This window comes from Halictus rubicundus, chromosome 2 (assembly GCF_050948215.1).
Source record: "Halictus rubicundus isolate RS-2024b chromosome 2, iyHalRubi1_principal, whole genome shotgun sequence".
Classification (NCBI taxonomy): Eukaryota; Metazoa; Arthropoda; class Insecta; order Hymenoptera; family Halictidae; genus Halictus; species Halictus rubicundus.
In genome coordinates, this window is record NC_135150.1 from 28885847 (window position 1) to 28902884 (window position 17038).

The following is a 17038-nucleotide window of genomic DNA, read 5'->3' on the forward strand; positions in this document are numbered from 1 at the left end:
CCGATGATAGTGAGATGTGCCATTACCGTTACTCTCCAGCTCGACGATGGTTTTTCAGGAAACGCAATCGAGCCGCCACCGGGGATGCTTTTCCACGAGATGCAAGGTACGTGTTTCGTCTTGTGTCATCGCGGTGTTAAACGTTCATCTTTTCGTTAGAATTAGTGAACAGAATGGTCCAGGACGATCTTTCATAGTGATCCCGAGAACGATGTCGAATCACGAAACGTCTCGCAACGATTCCACGCTGTGCGCATTCGGCATTAACGGCAGAGTGTTTGTCACCTGTTCGTCAAACGAGCACATTTTCATTCCGATTGGTCCGGCAACCACTCGAAACCAAACACGAAGAGATCTCTGTCATTTCTGTTCGCCGGGGCATCGTTCTCGGTCGGTGGCCGCGTTAAAATCCTCTCGACCTTCTTCGGGGCATGTCATTCTCGTCGAATGCGAAGATCGGAGTGTCACTGAGACCACAAAGCCGAAATCTTCTCTCGATAGATCTTCTCGTGGAAGAGGACGACGTCGAAGATCCTAGCGGGATGTCTCCTCGTCGATGTCCTGTTTACCGTTCACCACGGGCCCAGAATCGCTACCGAGAAGAGTTTCAAGGGAGCCGAACCATATTTGGCACGGGAATTCCGCCGTCCGAGGATTTTCCAGGATCGAGGACCGCCGGTGTTTCCACGGTGTCCGGATCAGGATCGAGGATCAATGGATGCCGGTGGCTCGGCGGCTCGGCTCTTCGAGCATCCTGAAGAACGGTGGTGCCTCGTGGCAATCGGCCAGGGACCAAGGTACGCTACGAAACCGACTTGGACGACGTGTAACTGCGGAATGGTCGCAGAGTGCAGGCAGAATCCACGAGACCGTGGTGCGTTTCGTTCTCTCCCGCCGCCTTGTCTCTCCTGCACACCACGGGATCGGTCTCTCCTGCTCGCTTCTCCCGAAGAGGGAGCCCCCCACCCCACCCCCCTATCCCCCGACTAGCGATGGCCTCAACGCAACTCGAAGCCTCGGGAAAATTTGAAATAGTTTCTCAGATCGTACACCTGACACCCTTTCTGCCGGACCCATCTTTACGCGGTTCACTTCGTTACGTGCGAATAGCCATACTTACTTGCCAACATTAACGCTTTCCTTCATCCATTTTCACTATCAAGTAATATCTTCAACGCCGCTTGCAATACAAGACTAAAATACTTTAAGAACGTTATAAAGTATAATATATGTTTTAGATCTTTAAAGTAAAAATATTTGATTTTCCGAAACAGAAATATTATCGAGGTAAACGTTTAGCAAGCAAAGGAAAAGCATTTGTACAAAATATTTTACATTTTTTATTAATCTGTGAATCCAAATGTTTGAAGAGTGGATACATGAGCGTATCTGATAAGAATTACTAAATTATTACTATTATATCAGATACTACTTTTCTTGTACTTTTTAACGCTTTGAACGCCCAACTAGAAGCCCGAAAAATTCCATAAAATCAAAGTAAGTTATTTAATGAAATAAAAATTGCAAAAAATTAAATGTATGATACCGAGTAATCCTCCAACATTCTTGCATGTTACAGATCCTAATCAAGTTTAGTACAATGAATATATCAACGTAAAAATTCATTTTAAAACCTGCACAAACAATTGCAAATATGGGTGACGCGGCGCCGAACGTGTTAATCTAACTTAGCGTCTAACGTTCAGTATAATTGTATTAAACAATCTAAGAGATAATGAAATGTTCTATTTTACACTTCGAATGTTTTCTTCCATCCAAAACTTAAACGAAACGTAGAAGTTTGAACAAAAGTTTTTCAAAGACAAAAGACAACTGTTTGTTTCGATCTCTGTTCAATATTCTGTACGTGTAGTCACCTCTGTTTACGGATTAATCAAGCAAACAAAAGCAGGTGGTGCGCGCAAAAATCTCAGAGAATCTTAAAACACTTTATGGTCACGCAACAGTCCGTTAAAACCGACTAATTAACAGCCAATTTACTAATCCCTTACTCAAGTCTGTTACCTATATGTCACAAAAATGAAACGAAACGAAACACAAAATAGCGAGAATACCAGAAGATTTTAAGTACTCAATTATATTATTTGTAACTTGTATTGCAATCGACGCGCAACATTTTTATTTTGCATAAAGATCGGCAGAATTGAGCAACGTTGTTATATTATTTCGACTCGTTAAAATTATTAAAACGGAAATGTATTTTCACTTAACTCTCTGGTGCGCCGGTTGTGTCTGTGGGACACATGGCGAAATTGTTGTTTATTTAACTTGTTGAGATTATTAATGAAAGTATTTATTCATCCGTGCACTGGAGGCTCGACTTCTGTTTCGTGCAATTGAATTGAACAATTTTTATTTTGCACAACGATCCACAGTCCAGTTATTAGGAACCGGAAAACTTTCGTGCGGTTTTCTTCCTAGATTAATTAATTGTAATCGAATTTAAGCTGGAATCGACAGAAAGTTACATTTATGTCGGTACATGCACGATGTGCGGTTAAAAATGTGTAGCAAAAAGTTTAAAACTCGCGCTTTCTCGCTTTACGGAGTTTCTATCCGTGTCAAATTTCATTGCAAACAGCAACTTCGAGAATAATTTATTAACTCATTTGTTGTGAGTAGAATTTCAGATTTTAGCAGTAAAGGGATGCATAATAAGATCAGATCAAAATCAATGGTGACTACATTATTACATGAAACTATATTTTCGAAAAAAAAAAATGTTTTCCAACATCTAATATTATCGATAGGAGAGCTATCGAGATGTTGTTTTTAGTGTAGCCCAGTCGATAGGTTTCCCGTGGACAAAATGTTAAGCGAGGCGACGGCTATCTAGGGTAATATCTAATCTAATTAGGAGGACTAGGGCTATCTATCTAATTGGGAGGTGCCGGCACGCAGCATCCTCGAAATTGTTTGAAAACTCACGATGCGGCGAAAACTAAATGCCCATCACTACCCTCGTCGAAACCCGCCGGCTGGTTCTCTCCCCTGGTTCTCTCTGCCTTTCTGTTTCTTTCCTTCCCCTCTCGCCGCTCTATGGCTGGTTCATTGGTTCATCGGTGCACCGGTCCGGGCTCCGTATTCTTCTCTCTAATTATACCGTTACGTGCAATCGCTCGTGTCAATTAGCAGCTCCTTTCTTCCTGCCCGAATGCAACCCCTTCTTTCGCGGAGGACCCCGGAGGATCTTGATTTCACTCTGAAGGCCCCCACCACTCCCCACCCCTCGTCCGAACGATCAGGAGAAACGTAGGGGTGGTTTTTTCTCGTTCTGTCGACGATTTTCTAGTTTTCTATTTCGATCGATTTATCGGATAATTCCCCACGAATCTGAATCTCAATAATCTCAACAATCGTGAATAGAAAGAGCTTTTGGAACCCGTCGTTTTAACGACTGAATATCTATAGCTGTAAAATGACTTGATTGTTTGGCAACCAACAGAATAAACAAAAAGTCGGTCGATGTTGCTTCAGTGTGAACATAGCTTTAGAATGGCCAAATCACTTTGACTAGATTTTTGGCAGTGTGTTTGATTTTTGTTCGGCAGTGATCATTAGATTCCGGATCTTGATGCATTCGTAACACTTGCAAGTTTATAAATTTGAAAAAAGCGTTTGTATTGTAGAGAAATAATAAAATTTTCCGTTTAGTCTTGCTAGAATGAGTCTTCTAATCAGCGAAGGAGATTTTTCTCTCGCTTTAATTTTGACAAACCGTGGAAAAAAGGATATACGTACAACCATCGCCTTTAAAAGTTCGCCTCCCTTTCGAATGAAGCTGGGTCATTAGTAAGAAAAGCAGAGAACTGCTCGCATCGATGAACACGATAAACCACTTTTTTGCGTGTAAATACGTTTCTGGTCGGATAATTACACCGGTTCATTGAGAAGTTACTCTCGCTATTGTTAGCGATACGAATCGAACGAAGCACCTGTTTTCAACCGTGTCCGCCGAAACAGCAAACCGGATTAATTAAAACAGAACGACGTTTCTCATCCGCAAACAAATGTTATTATGGTAATGTAGTATCGAGAAAGTAAACAGTTTGTCGATTACTATGTCCACTGTGTCTTTTTATTTCGTTCGACTAAATGCTACTAATCGGTCAAACTTCCAGTAATGTTTTAGTAATATACTAATCCTTCTAACTTCTCAATAACATTCCAGTCATTTGATCTAATTTTAAAAAAGTTATGTTGTTTCAAATAGTGTGTAATCAGTTTTGCTCCTTGCTGTATTTTGTGCCGTTCGAGAAGAAAGTAAAATTGAACATTTTACGATAGCCTTTCTCCGAATCGTTCTTGAAGCGTTGCATTAATTATTGCAGTTTTCCGCGCTTTTGTTATTTTCAGCTAATTCACGGGTTTTTCCGTGTTGCGGTGTTTATTGGACTTCCGACGTTGTTCAAACGACTCCATAACCCTCGGGCTCGTGCGCGCAGCATCGCGAAGGAAATACATTATATCTTGTTAAACGAGCCGTGTTCCCCGCACGTTCGATTAATGCTTTGCAAGAAGAGGCGTTTATTTGCCGGAATCACTGACTCTAATTCTTCTTTCTGCCCCTTAATTATACCGTTACGTGTGATCGCTCTCCTTAATTAACACCGTTTTTCCTTCCCGGTTTGGATGAAGCTCTTCCTATCCCCGATAAATCTAGCAACTTATCCCCTAGATCTTCCTCCTTCTATCAGGAATGAACATTACCGTCGATTAGCTGAAGGATTAATGACGGCTATCGGGTGTAACAATGAGATTTATGTCGAAATTTTACCGGCACAGGCGATTGAAATCCTTTTGTCATTCTACCAAATGAACACGATCTTCGATGGAGCATTATTATTATTTTTACCTTGAAATAATCATTTTCTCTTGGTACTGGGTTATTTAGCTTTTTCTCTTAATCTTAATCTTTTCTTTTCTCTTCTTAATCTTGTGACAGCTTTTCGTTGTCTTTTATCTCCACACAGGATGTGAAGATAAACTGCATTTTCAATTTTGGTCGTCTCATAATTAATGTTATCTTTGAAGATTTCGTTGATCCTTAATCGTTTTCACAGTCAGCCGAGAAAGGTCTTCAACCACGGCGATTTCTGAATTAGCCAGAAAGGAAATCGCACACAAAAGCGGCGAAATGGGGAAGTCAATTTTCCTAGTGAATAACTTGAATAGAGAGGCTGATATTTAAAATTCTTCCGGTCGGCCGAATTCGTTCAGACATTGATAGGACAGCGATAATTATACCCTCGGACCCCTTCGACAGGAACGTCCAATTGCCACCATAAATTTGCATATTTCTTGTCAAGAACGCACGCGCCAAACAGAGCGTTAAATTATAGAGCAGTTTCACTAAACGTAATTGGAAACTAGCAAAATTACTGAAACGTTTTTTCATGGCATACGTGACTGTGCATCGTGCGTGCTTTAAAAATCATATCCTATAAACTAAATACTATTCTATAATAACAATTTACTCCACTACTAAAACGCGATAACTATCCGACAGATAAACATTTGGCTTATCATCAACTTCGTAAATTTTTATTTTATGTAATTTCTTATTCTTGAATTTTTCATTTAAAAATATGCACCGTAAGGCACCGGGGAGCAATTCGACTTGATTTACATGCAATAAAGCGTAGAATTACTAAGACGATCGAGTTATCTAAATTTATTTATAATGAACGTACTTGTCTAGGTACTTGTACTTGTATCTTTAGGTAGTACATTATCAAATTTATTTTATTAACATCTATTGGGGAACTCCGCAATGCTTGAATCACCAGTTCCTTATAAACGCAACGATTATAAATATTATTTTCGCCGGTCACATATCGCATGATGGAGGCGTAAAATTTACTGCCGTATGTTTCGCTTTCCATCGGCGTTCACAATGGCCTGTTATATGAAACTACGATCAGATCGAACAGTTAGCAAACTCGGTAATTACCAAGACCATTGTGCTTCATATTACACGTCAGTAAGCAGCTGTGAAAAAAATCATTAACGACATTCACACCAGCTCGATTACATGTAATTTACGACTACTGAAACGAAATAAAATCGTCGACTCGTGGCTCTCCGCATGGTGCAACGAATAAACGTGCGAAACCGTTGAAACAACCAACAATATTCAATCAAGAATCAAGTGTTCCGCAAACGTTAAGCTTCATCCTGATCAAATGATTTTACTGTCAATAATGATTAGACGAACCATTCATAATCATTTTCTTTAGCTGGATCAAAAACCGACGGTTCTTCAGTGGCGGATCTAGGCGTGGACTTTATGGGCCGCAAATAAAAACAATTTGAATTAAAAACTTAAGAAAAAATAAATTATACAAAAATTTTCGATACTTGAGTTAATTCGGGTTAATTGGGTAGGTCCCCAAACGGTGTTAGCCCGGGACCCCAAAATTAACGGTCCACCGCTGGTTCTTCCTCGCTGGTATACAAATCAAAAATAATTTCAGAAATTGAAAGCAGGACGACGCAGGAGTTACGTTATCGAAACGTTGAAAATAGAAAGAATTTCGCAGTCTAGTTGCCAGTACGGAATCATCCCGTAACTAATGACAATTAGACTGCGGATTAGTTGTAAGTTAAAAACAGAATGTGCAAAACTATTGTGCAATCTTTTTTTTTTTAAGAGTCTCATATTCTGAAAAAATTAACTTATCATAAAACTGCATGCATTTTTGACAACAATGAATGAAATACAAAACTGTGAAGGCATTACAGGAACTTATGTTCTCACGTAATTCTCGGCGTGTTAAAATTATCGAAAGAAGGAATTCATTTTTCATTAACTTCTGTTTTCCACAATTAATTCAAAAAGTTTTCATTTCGCATGAAAATCCGCAGTTTTCTGATCATCTTTTGCTGTAGAGGGTAATCGATCGCGTGAAATTCTGTTGATATCGGTCGATGTGTCGGCGATAAAATGGCGAGATGTTCACTTGCATGAACAACAACGTCTCACCGGAAGACAGTGACACTCTCCAGACACAGTGTCCTTCGTCAGCATCGCCAACACTCGCGGATGGCTTGCAGATATTCGAGTTGTGACGAGAGAGTCGGACAATTAAGACGAGGACACTTTCCACGGTCGAATTTCCAGGGAAAGACAACGATCTTGCTAAAGAGATACGCGGAGGATCGAGGTTGCTCGAAAACACCCTGAGGACATTTTAGAGAGTGCACTGGAATTTCCGATTTCCGTGGCACACAGCGCCATTTTTAGATCACCCTAAACACGACTGAGAAATCTATAAAACGATAAAAACGATAAAATAACTGACTAAACAGTTTTTCGTTCTATCAATCCGTTACCGATGACAACATTGGAGTCTTCAGTTTATTTAACACATTTTGAAAAATAATTGACGAAATCGTTGGATCATCGTGATTATGCTTTTTTCCTGAAATTACAGTCAGCCGAGGGCTCGGTCAATTTTTACTCTATTCATTTTTAGTAACATTCTGCAGACTTGTTCTCCAGCGTAAACAAGTTTTATAGTGAAAAGATGGAAGACGCACTAGTGAAAGCTTTTAAACATTTATGTGCAACTTTCACTTATTCGCTATTATAAAAATATGTCCTCATCGTTTCAGAACAATTACTAATATATTAGTCAGACGTTTAATGATAAAAGAATGCTATGAAAGTTGCAAGGATTGTGTATGAAACTATACAGGAATTGTCGATATTGTAGATAGTGTGATAGAATTTCTAATTATTTATTGCCGAGTCTATAATAATTATTTATTCGCCACTAGATTTCCAGCTTCAAGTACGCTAATTGTAAGTAGTCTTATTAACTGGTTCGCTTCGTTCTGCACGTTTCAATCGATTTCATACACAAACGATGATGAACGATGATGAGTGTTCTACGTCGGACGATATCTCTGACATAACAGCTCAATAACATACATACGATCGAACCGTAAATGATGCGGTCATCGTTGATGGACTGTTTTGTTGCGCGATTCTGATTCTGGATCATTTTCTCGAGAGGACATTGATCTTAGGAAATATAATATTCTTAAAATATAGAAGCTGTAAATATGTATGTACACGGTTTCATGTTTCATCGCTAGCCTTTCGTGTAAAACCATGTAGGAATGATAGTAATCAATGACACAAATAAATAAATTAAAACTGAAAAATATACAAAGAAGAAATTCGAGACAATTAGAACTTGAACTTTTCGTCAAAAAGATATGAAAGAATGATTAAACTTTTACATAATATTGTAAGTCACGATTGAAACCATTATTTGATTTGGTAAAATAGAAAATTGTGGAGGCAGTAGAATAATTTCCAAATATCGTTACACTATTCTTATGAAAATTATTCAAACGGAAAACTATATTTTCAGCGAAATTCTGTTTCCGACAGTTGAGTTGGGAAATCTTTATTTTGAGCAAAAATCCGTAGTCTAGTAATTAGAAATGTGTCCAGAACGAGCAACCTCTCAATAAACTTGTCCCTGGATTGTCGTTTTCTGTGTAACGACGATTTATTGTTTATTTAACTAGAAAATAGAACTTTTTGGCGGGATTTTCGAGGTTTCATTGAATACTGGCTGTGAAGAAGTTCTGAGAGACAGGGCTTGCGGCGTTGGCCAGTAATAGCATCCCCTTCGAATGTTCTATGCGGACAACCGTACCAACGAAAGTATTGTCTTTCGGTATAGTCATGGCCGGGATTAGAGCAGACACCGAGACATGAAATCCGCTCGTGTTTCCTGCAGCTACAGATCAAGGAGGAAGAAAAAAGCATCCACAGTATTGTTACTTGGTGGGGTCGATGGAACTGCTAGGTGGCATCTAATGAGAAGGAGCGGACAATGAGCCTTTCTGACTTAAGAGCCCTAGGGTGAATACCGGAAGAGTACTCCTACAACCCTTCTTATGTTATTCATTTATTCTCACGCCTGCTTCACGAATCAGACGAGTTACCTGGCGAGAAGAGCTCTGTGGTGAATGGCTTCGAGATTTTCGCGAAATTCGGACCTGCATAGCTGGCAGAATAGAAAAAAGAGAACGGTTTAAAACGTTGAACAACGTTCGATTTACTTCTACCTTCAATTTTTTCATACAACTCATCATATCGAAGTAACGCGATTAAAACGAAACGAAATGAAATAAAAAATACTATTTTCATTAATGTATCGCTGTTTAATAGTACTTTTCGAAAAGCAATCGCACTAATTATTTAAATGATTAAATAGCATAATTAAATGACGAAATTGTTTACCGCACATTACATTTGGGATTATTTAACACTTATTTTGTAGGAAGTTACTCAATCGATTTACCCATTAGGGTAAAAATAATGTTATTTTAAAAAAGAAGGTATTAGAATTAAAAAATGTTAAATTATTGTTCAAATTAGAAATTTATTTAAAAAGAAATACAAGCCATTTTTTGGCCCTCGAATTTTTTATTTATTGTATAATTCTTTTGTAATGTGTTCTAAAGGACTTCTAAAATACACTTCTCTTATATAAAATTATAGTAGTAATAACGAGATACTTAATTATTAAAGTACTTTAATTTTGTAGCTTTTTGTATTTTTCTCGCTTACTTTAATGATCAAATTAAACTGAATTACTTGTGTTATTGGAATATACGTTTTTACAAATATCAATTATTTTTCGAAATCATTTTGTCATTATAAAATAGTTAATATCTATTAAGTTTCTTTACATTATATTACCCTATATAACCATACAACGATTTTACAAACGTTATAAATGTTGTAATTCTATTAAATTAATTTTATATTGATTTACCTAAGTAGTAGACAAACTACTGAGTCTGAATTTAATTTTAGAAATTATATTAATTAAGTATTCACTTTTTAAAAATTATGCTTAATTTTTATTTGAATAATTCTATCAAAGAAACTTAACTCCTACTACTAGTGATGTTATTAAATCTTTTGTTATCGAACATTGTACCTGAGGTTTCTCATGTTACAAATTACAAAAAGAGAAGGAATTCAAAAAGTTGGAACTTTGTAATTTTATTATAACTTAGTCACATAAAAAATGTACAATGAGTTTATGAATTTCTTATTATGTGCCTTAAATTAGATAATTCTTCTGACTTCAAAGAACCGCTTTAAGTAGAAAATTTGTCCCACTGTCATACAAACTAAAACCATAGCTTCGAAGAAAGCCCATATGCCTACAAGGAAATTGGTACTTTCGTTGATAGCTCTATGGTTTCGATCTCGTACCTGAGAATAAAAAATTAGTTTGGTTGATCTTTCAAATTCGTGGATTTTAGAATCATAAAACGAAAATATTTTAATCACCTGCATGTATTCTTGTTCATTCTTTACCCCCCATAAACTTGTGCCCAATTCTTTAATCATGTCGTCTATTTTACTGCGATTCGTGTCATCACCATTCTTCCCATCCGATGTATGCTCTACAGGTTTCAGGTTCTCACCAATATCCATATTAAACATTACAACTTTTGGTGTCATACTGCTTTTCTGATTACCAAAGCAATATGTGTAAACACCAGAGAGGTGCGCAGCAAACGTATACTTTCCACTGCTTTCTTGATCACCCTGATAAATTACTTTCTGATCGGGACCAATTATTTTAACATCTATATCTAAAAATCCACCTTCGGCTATCTCAAATGTGAGACCTAAAAGATATTACAAATAATATTAAAAGATACATTTTTCAATTACGCAAAATTATGCTAATGTATTTTTTGTTAATGTTGATGAATCATGTAAATAAATAAAAAAAATAGTTGCTTTTTGTTTACATTAATTTTGCAATCTACCTGGAAAATTCGCACATTGCAAATCCGTCTTCAAAATACAAATTTAGACAGTAACAATAAAGTAATAAATGACCAATATCAATTGATACCAAAATATCGGAGTAGTTATATAATAAATTTTCCAGAAATGTAATTATAATCACAAAAAATTGTTTAAAGACAGTTTACTATGCAAAAACTAACCCATTTTCGTTCCCGCTTCCACTCTGTCAAAGAAACATTCTTCGGCATGTGCATCCACAGTTATGAAATAGCAGGTTGCACTTTTGCTTAAAACAATTAGAAATAAACAAGAAATAAGCCACCTCATTTTATCAATTTACACTGTGAACCTATTAAAAATGACATATGCCGATTCTTAGCTCTGCCACTTCACAGCGACATGTTGCTACCACAGCGCCACGTATGCAGACCATCATGGAATTAATGGTACACATAGATGTACTTACGTTCATTTGCGAAATTTATGTAAAACTACAGAGGACATTACATGTGCTTTTACTTATATTGGCTTTCAATTGGCAGTGTATAGGTATCGTAATTAAAAGCGAAATATAATTTTAAGGCTGAATATCTCAATTTTAGTTTACTGTTCTCCATTACACCCCGTAACAAAATTACATGTTTCCAATGACCAATCAGATCCATATTCCTTTATTTAACCATTTTCTCATGCTGATACATAGCACAATACATTTTATTAAGAACTTTCATGCGTATGCGTTCGAAAGTAAAACTACCATAAATATAGCCCTAAATCTTCAGATATTCAATGCGCATGCGTATACAGCGTTCCAAATTTGTTGATTGCCATTTCTTCTTTACACCTTGCTTCTTCCTCATCCAGTGATCTCTTAGGTCTTAGACTTATATACAGTAAGTATACAAGGTGTCCTAAAAATATTGCAATTTCTTGAAATGGGTGATTCCTGAGGTCACGTTTTCCTTTGCGAAAATATTCTCCGTGGTTAAGAAAAACACGGACCAATCAGGGCGCAACAAAAGCAGACGGTGACGGTAGCATTGGCCGAGCCGGAATCCGTCCACTGTAGCCGCGCCCTAATTGGTCCGTGTTTTTTGTTAATAAATCCTTAACAAAGCCAAGGAGAACATTTTCTCAAAGGAAAAGGTTTCTTCAAATGACCTCAGGAATTATCCCTTTCAAGGAAATACAAACGGCAACACTGTATGTATGTAGGGTATCAAGGTCATCCAAATTAGGAACATGAACAATAAAGTAAATAGATACTCGATACCAATTTTCTAATTGCAATATTAAATTCAATATTAAATGTTTATTAATGACTACAACTCGATAATTATTAAAATGCAAGTCGGTCATAAATTGTCACGGTAAAAGAAAGTTCTCTCGTTTCAACAAATAATTTTCAGCTGATAGGACAGTGATAGAAGTGAAGTGTAACTATTTTGACCGAATGTGATCCAATGTCAGTCGGTGTCTAAATGTTACTACTATTCATATGTTGATATGTTGTTGGATCACATATATCATGTATATATATGTACACATATATATATATATTTGAATTAGGTCGAAGTCACTTTCTTATACAATAAGGCAAATATTGTATTTGTTTAGGTCTATCAAAATATTTTGCAATCGCTATTAACGTCCACAATTTATTCCACGGCTTGTGATTATATATTATCAGTAGATAACATAAAGTGTGTACATATCTTTCTAAAACAGTGGAAATGTTATGCAAATTTTTGACATATATATGAATAAGAATTAATTACACTGCCATTGTTAACTAACAAAAAATAAATATGAAAACTATAAACTTTCGTTATTTGATAAGTAGAAATATTTTTGTGCAACATTGGAGACAAGACTTTGTTAATTCATCTCTATCATCCAAATGTATACATACTAATGCAACTTTGTAAGTTTGATTTCGTAAGTATCTACTTTCCTATTATCTATTATTTACTTTGATATTTATATATTTTCATTCAAGTCCAACACCAGTAAAAGTTGCATATGCATCCTATGAGTCTGTGAAGGGAACAGGTGCTTCAAAGAACCCTATTATCATAATGCATGGCCTCTTTGGCTCAAAAAATAACTGGAACATGTTATCAAAGTCACTACACGAACAAACAGATCGTAAGGTAGATACATGGAATTTATTTGATATAAGAAATACTTGGAATGTATTTATAGGTAATAACTATAGATGCAAGGAACCATGGAGATTCTCCACATTCTTCAGATATGACTTATCAAAACATGGCGGAAGATATTGTTCAACTCATGCATGATTTGGGATTTAAAAAAGCCATATTATTGGGTCACAGCATGGGAGGATCTACAATGATGTATGTAGCTTTACATTATCCAGAGATAGTAGAAAAATTAGTAGTTGTAGATATGTCACCAGTGAGGACCAGTCCTCAGCTTTTGGAGATGGAAAAGTTATTCAAAGTTATGAGTAGCATAAATCTAAGCACTAGTCCGACATTAACGAAGGCACGTAGAATGGCAGAGGAACAGCTAGCAGAGGCTATTAAATCTGTGCCATTACGTCAGGTATATAATTGTTTTTTCATATTTATGATAATTTAATTTAATGTGTATAGCAATGGTTAAAAATAAATTTTAATTACAGTTCTTAATAATGAATATAGTAGAAGCTGATGTCGGAAAGTATAAATGGCGAATTAATTTACCTGTACTGGAACAATATTTTACATCACAGATAGCAGTCTTCCCACGTGTAGAATCGAGAGATTTTAAGGGACCAACACTGTTTATAGGAGGTGCTTTAAGCGATTATATAAAAGTAGAAGATCAGGATGACATTAGAAAATTGTTTCCTTCTGCGGAATTCTTGTACATAAGTGGTGCCAATCATTGGGTTCATGCAGACAAACCAAGTGATTTTATGAAGATTGCAGTTGATTTCATTAATCGATCGTAATTGTAATTATTACACCAAGATAAGAAAAACACGTAATGCGTTTTGTAAACATATATATGTATTTATGTGAAATTTATAACATTACAGATATATAAGTGAAAAATAGAAAGATAAAATACAATTGTATACAGTGTAAACAAATTGTGATTCTGCATCAGGTAAGAACTTACAAAGTTTTAACACTTTATTAACTTCTTATTTGTTACATTTTCATAAATTGCATATTTAATGTTTTACAGCTTGGAAACGATTTTATCAGAACTGGAAAGTAGTTTCGTATAAGGCCATGTTTTATTGAAGAACAACTAGTCAAAATGTAAAATTTTGATAAGGCTTTTAGACATTATTAAAACATAATGTGCTTAATTAATCACTGTGATTTAAATGCAAAAATATTCAACAAAATATATAAATTCGATTCAAAACGTTTAAAGAATCATGTATAAATAGTGTATTTAAGCGTTAACGTAAAGATTTGCAGTTGCAAATCTGTGTACAAAGAAATAAAATTATAATTTTAAATTAGTTCAATATGTGTTACAATATCACAATCATTTTTTGCAAAGTGCAAATTCCTTACTAACGTTTCTTCATATTTTAGTCTATTCAACAAATCGCATACTAAAGTACATCGTGTGAATGTCCACCATTGTATGCATAGTCTGCTTTATTGTGCATAACCAATTGATTGTCCACAAAATAAAATGAATCTGAGCGTGTTTCAAATGGATTTGCAATCATTTCAGATACTGTAAGATCATTTTTAATAGAGTTGTACTATAAGATTAATATTTTAAGCTATCAAACAATCAGACTTATAACTTACCCAAATCAGCAGGCAAGGTAGGAAACTCATAAATATGTTCGCACGTATTTTTGCTGTTTGGTATACAAAATCCAAATTGAAAATCAAAGGTTTTTAACAATCTGTCTCGAAAGAAGTGGCGTTCAATCATTCGGAAATTATTTACTGGTTTAGAGCCCACAAGAAATTCTACTGTTGCCCCAACAGTCTTTAATTTGAGAAATTGAGGTGTGAACTGATAACGTACAAAGCGACCAGTATTTGTGTCCTCGCAACCAGATTCTTCACAGTCTGGTTCTACATCTTGAACAGGATCACATTCTATAATGTACAAATAAGAAATTTATATATGAATACATGCAACGCGTAAACAGCATTGCAGGAATTATTTTAGTCAGTATTTACCAGTAGCTGGTGGTTTTGTTATTTCAAACAATATTGCTCCCGTTTCTAGGTCCCTAATTTGAAATCTTGTAAAATCAATGTCGTAGATATTAGCCTCTGGAGAACACAAATATTCTGAAATAAAATTAATCAATGATTATTTCATCAAAAATATGTTATAAAAAAAATATTATAATAGAAATATCTTACTATCGGTAATCGTAGGCAAGCGCAACACCATTTCTGGGGTTATAGGAGTTCTTTCAATGTTTCCATTATCAGAATTTTCTTGATCTACCGACGGTGTGAACGAAGTAATAGCTTCGTTTGATTTATTTTCGCTATCGACACTCATTTTTAATAATAATTAGACCATAAGCAGACAATTTGTTTGACGTTCAAGCGTATATTTTTCGTATAACTCTTACGCTATGTCACACGTAAGATGATGTTCATTGAAGATTTTTAAGGGGTCTTTTACATACATTCTTCGTTACAAATATTTTATGTAGCATTTCCAGTCTTTAAATTGTTTATCCATCCGATAACATCTTCATTGTATAAACTTACGGACATTCCATCGTATTTTGACAATTATTCATGCGCCACGTTAAAAATGTCAGTCATAAATATCCTGAAACTATACGTAAATATAGAGACCCTACCCATTCACACATAGGATAGTGAACTTGCTCATCACAGAATTCGGGTCTGATTGGTTATTAGGCACATACAATTTTCCTATTGGCGAAGAAACAATGCTCAGTAATTCGGTATTATCTAGGGTGTTCCAAAAATTGTACTTCCTTGAAAAAGGTGAGTCCTGAGATCATTTGAAATAATTGTTCCCTTTGCGAAAATGTTCTTCGCGGCTTTGTGAACGAGTTGTGAATAAAAAACACAGACCAATCAGAGCACGGCTACAGCGGACGGATTCCGGCTCGGCCAACACCAACGCCACGCTCAGTTGTAGCCGCACTCTGATAGGTCCGTGTTTTTCGCTAGTAACTCCATAAAAACGCCACGGAGAACATTTTCGCTACGGAAAAAGTTACTTCAAATGATCTCAGAAATCACCCCTTTCAAGAAAGTACAACATTTTTTAAATACCCTGTATACCTATTGCCATATAATATATATATATAAGCAGAGAGGAAATGAGAGTACTCACGCTCGGGGTTTTAGTGTTCCCACTTTTCTGCACCATTTTTTTAGCCTGGAACAGAACCTGCATCATCTTTTTAGCGTGTATTAGAACTTGCATCATCTTTTAGGTTGGATCAGAGCCTACGTAGAAGAGCCTCTTCCATAGAAGTAGCATCCACTCTGGCATTATTTGGAATCCGCTGCTAATGATGCAGGTAAGATGATGCAGGTTCTGGTCCAGGCTAACAATTAGACTAGGGGCCGGCACTATACCAGGGACACTAAAATCCCGGGCGTGAGCACTCTCATTTCCTCTCTGATGTAAGCAGATGTAAGTATTACACACGTTGTACCGGTTGTACGGTACATTTAGCAGCCAGTTAGAAGCTTGTTTTTGCACAGTACCAACAAAGAGGATATATGACACTTTCTTTATCATAACACTCTTTACTGATCGCTAGACTCAAACCTGTTTACTTATAAATTAACTGGGTTTATTGTCGTATATACTATACATATGTTGTTCTTCTCTCTTTATTTTACGAAACTGAAACTGTTATACGCATATAAGAAATTATCATGCTTAGCAGCGTTACTTTTAAATGGCGCGCGCAGTTTTGTTGCTAGTGCGTGCGTGGCTGAAAAATTAATAGGACGCGACATTATATTCTTTCAAATATTTTATACTTTCTAATTCAATTAATAATTTTCTTAAGTCACACAAGGAACGCTAAATAATATTCAAATCTACATTTGTGAATAGTATTCTCTGATATTTCATATTATTTAATGCCTGTTTCGATAAATTCAGTGGACAGTATAAAGACTTAACCTCATCCTTCTGCAACCTGTCATGCTCCATATACTATATTAAAGATTCACATTTCTGTCAATTAATTAATCTATTTTAACTGTTTAC

The 17038-nt window shown here is 35.9% G+C and overlaps 4 protein-coding genes across 9 annotated transcripts in view; 2 read left to right on the plus strand and 2 right to left on the minus strand.

Annotated features, from left to right (window-relative positions):
- LOC143365895 (synaptic vesicle 2-related protein) overlaps positions 1–17038 on the plus strand; it is a 358886-nt gene that overhangs the window by 338030 nt on the left and 3818 nt on the right. The window contains exon 2 of one of the 3 annotated variants that reach the window (XM_076806480.1): positions 16773–17025. The gene's annotated coding sequence lies outside the window, so the exon portion shown is untranslated. The other 2 variants (XM_076806482.1, XM_076806479.1) reach the window with 2 other exon arrangements.
- On the minus strand, positions 10041–11260 carry LOC143365892 (transmembrane emp24 domain-containing protein). Its single transcript, XM_076806472.1, has 3 exons — positions 11023–11260; positions 10352–10695; positions 10041–10273 (listed from the first exon to the last, which is right to left on the minus strand). Exons 1-3 carry the CDS (start codon positions 11147–11149, stop codon positions 10124–10126), a joined length of 621 nt encoding a protein of 206 aa, XP_076662587.1. The 5' UTR covers positions 11150–11260; the 3' UTR covers positions 10041–10123.
- On the plus strand, positions 12078–14309 carry LOC143365901 (sn-1-specific diacylglycerol lipase ABHD11). Of its 4 annotated transcripts, none has more exons than XR_013084615.1 (6): positions 12078–12746; positions 12822–12975; positions 13028–13393; positions 13473–13786; positions 13872–13942; positions 14024–14309. XR_013084615.1 is itself a non-coding variant. In XM_076806492.1 (6 exons), the coding sequence occupies exons 2-5, from the start codon at positions 12631–12633 to the stop codon at positions 13782–13784; spliced, it is 948 nt and encodes a 315-aa protein (XP_076662607.1). In that variant the 5' UTR covers positions 12078–12192; positions 12440–12630; the 3' UTR covers positions 13785–13786; positions 13872–14309. The 4 variants fall into 4 exon arrangements, 3 of the variants coding, with proteins under 3 accessions (XP_076662607.1, XP_076662608.1, XP_076662606.1); XM_076806492.1 differs by having other exon boundaries at positions 12078–12192; positions 12440–12746; positions 13872–14309; XM_076806493.1 differs by having other exon boundaries at positions 12078–12192; positions 12551–12746; positions 13872–14309.
- Unc-119 (unc-119 lipid binding chaperone) lies at positions 13821–15615 on the minus strand. The gene is made up of 4 exons (XM_076806494.1): positions 15184–15615; positions 14995–15108; positions 14611–14910; positions 13821–14533 (listed from the first exon to the last, which is right to left on the minus strand). The coding sequence occupies exons 1-4, from the start codon at positions 15326–15328 to the stop codon at positions 14406–14408; spliced, it is 687 nt and encodes a 228-aa protein (XP_076662609.1). The 5' UTR covers positions 15329–15615; the 3' UTR covers positions 13821–14405.

Coding starts and splice junctions, on each gene's coding strand:
- LOC143365892 (XM_076806472.1), bottom strand. CDS start 11,149: ATGAGGTGGCTTATTTCTTGTTTATTTCTAATTGTTTTAAGCAAAAGT. Junction 10,696..11,022: donor GGAAGCGGGAACGAAAATGG/GTTAGTTTTTGC, acceptor AATATCTTTTAG/GTCTCACATTTGAGATAGCC. Junction 10,274..10,351: donor ATGAACAAGAATACATGCAG/GTGATTAAAATA, acceptor TTTTATTCTCAG/GTACGAGATCGAAACCATAG.
- LOC143365901 (XM_076806491.1), top strand. CDS start 12,631: ATGAAAACTATAAACTTTCGTTATTTGATAAGTAGAAATATTTTTGTG. Junction 12,747..12,821: donor ATACATACTAATGCAACTTT/GTAAGTTTGATT, acceptor TTTTCATTCAAG/TCCAACACCAGTAAAAGTTG. Junction 13,394..13,472: donor AATCTGTGCCATTACGTCAG/GTATATAATTGT, acceptor TTTTAATTACAG/TTCTTAATAATGAATATAGT.
- Unc-119 (XM_076806494.1), bottom strand. CDS start 15,328: ATGAGTGTCGATAGCGAAAATAAATCAAACGAAGCTATTACTTCGTTC. Junction 15,109..15,183: donor CTTGCCTACGATTACCGATA/GTAAGATATTTC, acceptor ATTTTATTTCAG/AATATTTGTGTTCTCCAGAG. Junction 14,534..14,610: donor TACCTTGCCTGCTGATTTGG/GTAAGTTATAAG, acceptor ATGATCTTACAG/TATCTGAAATGATTGCAAAT.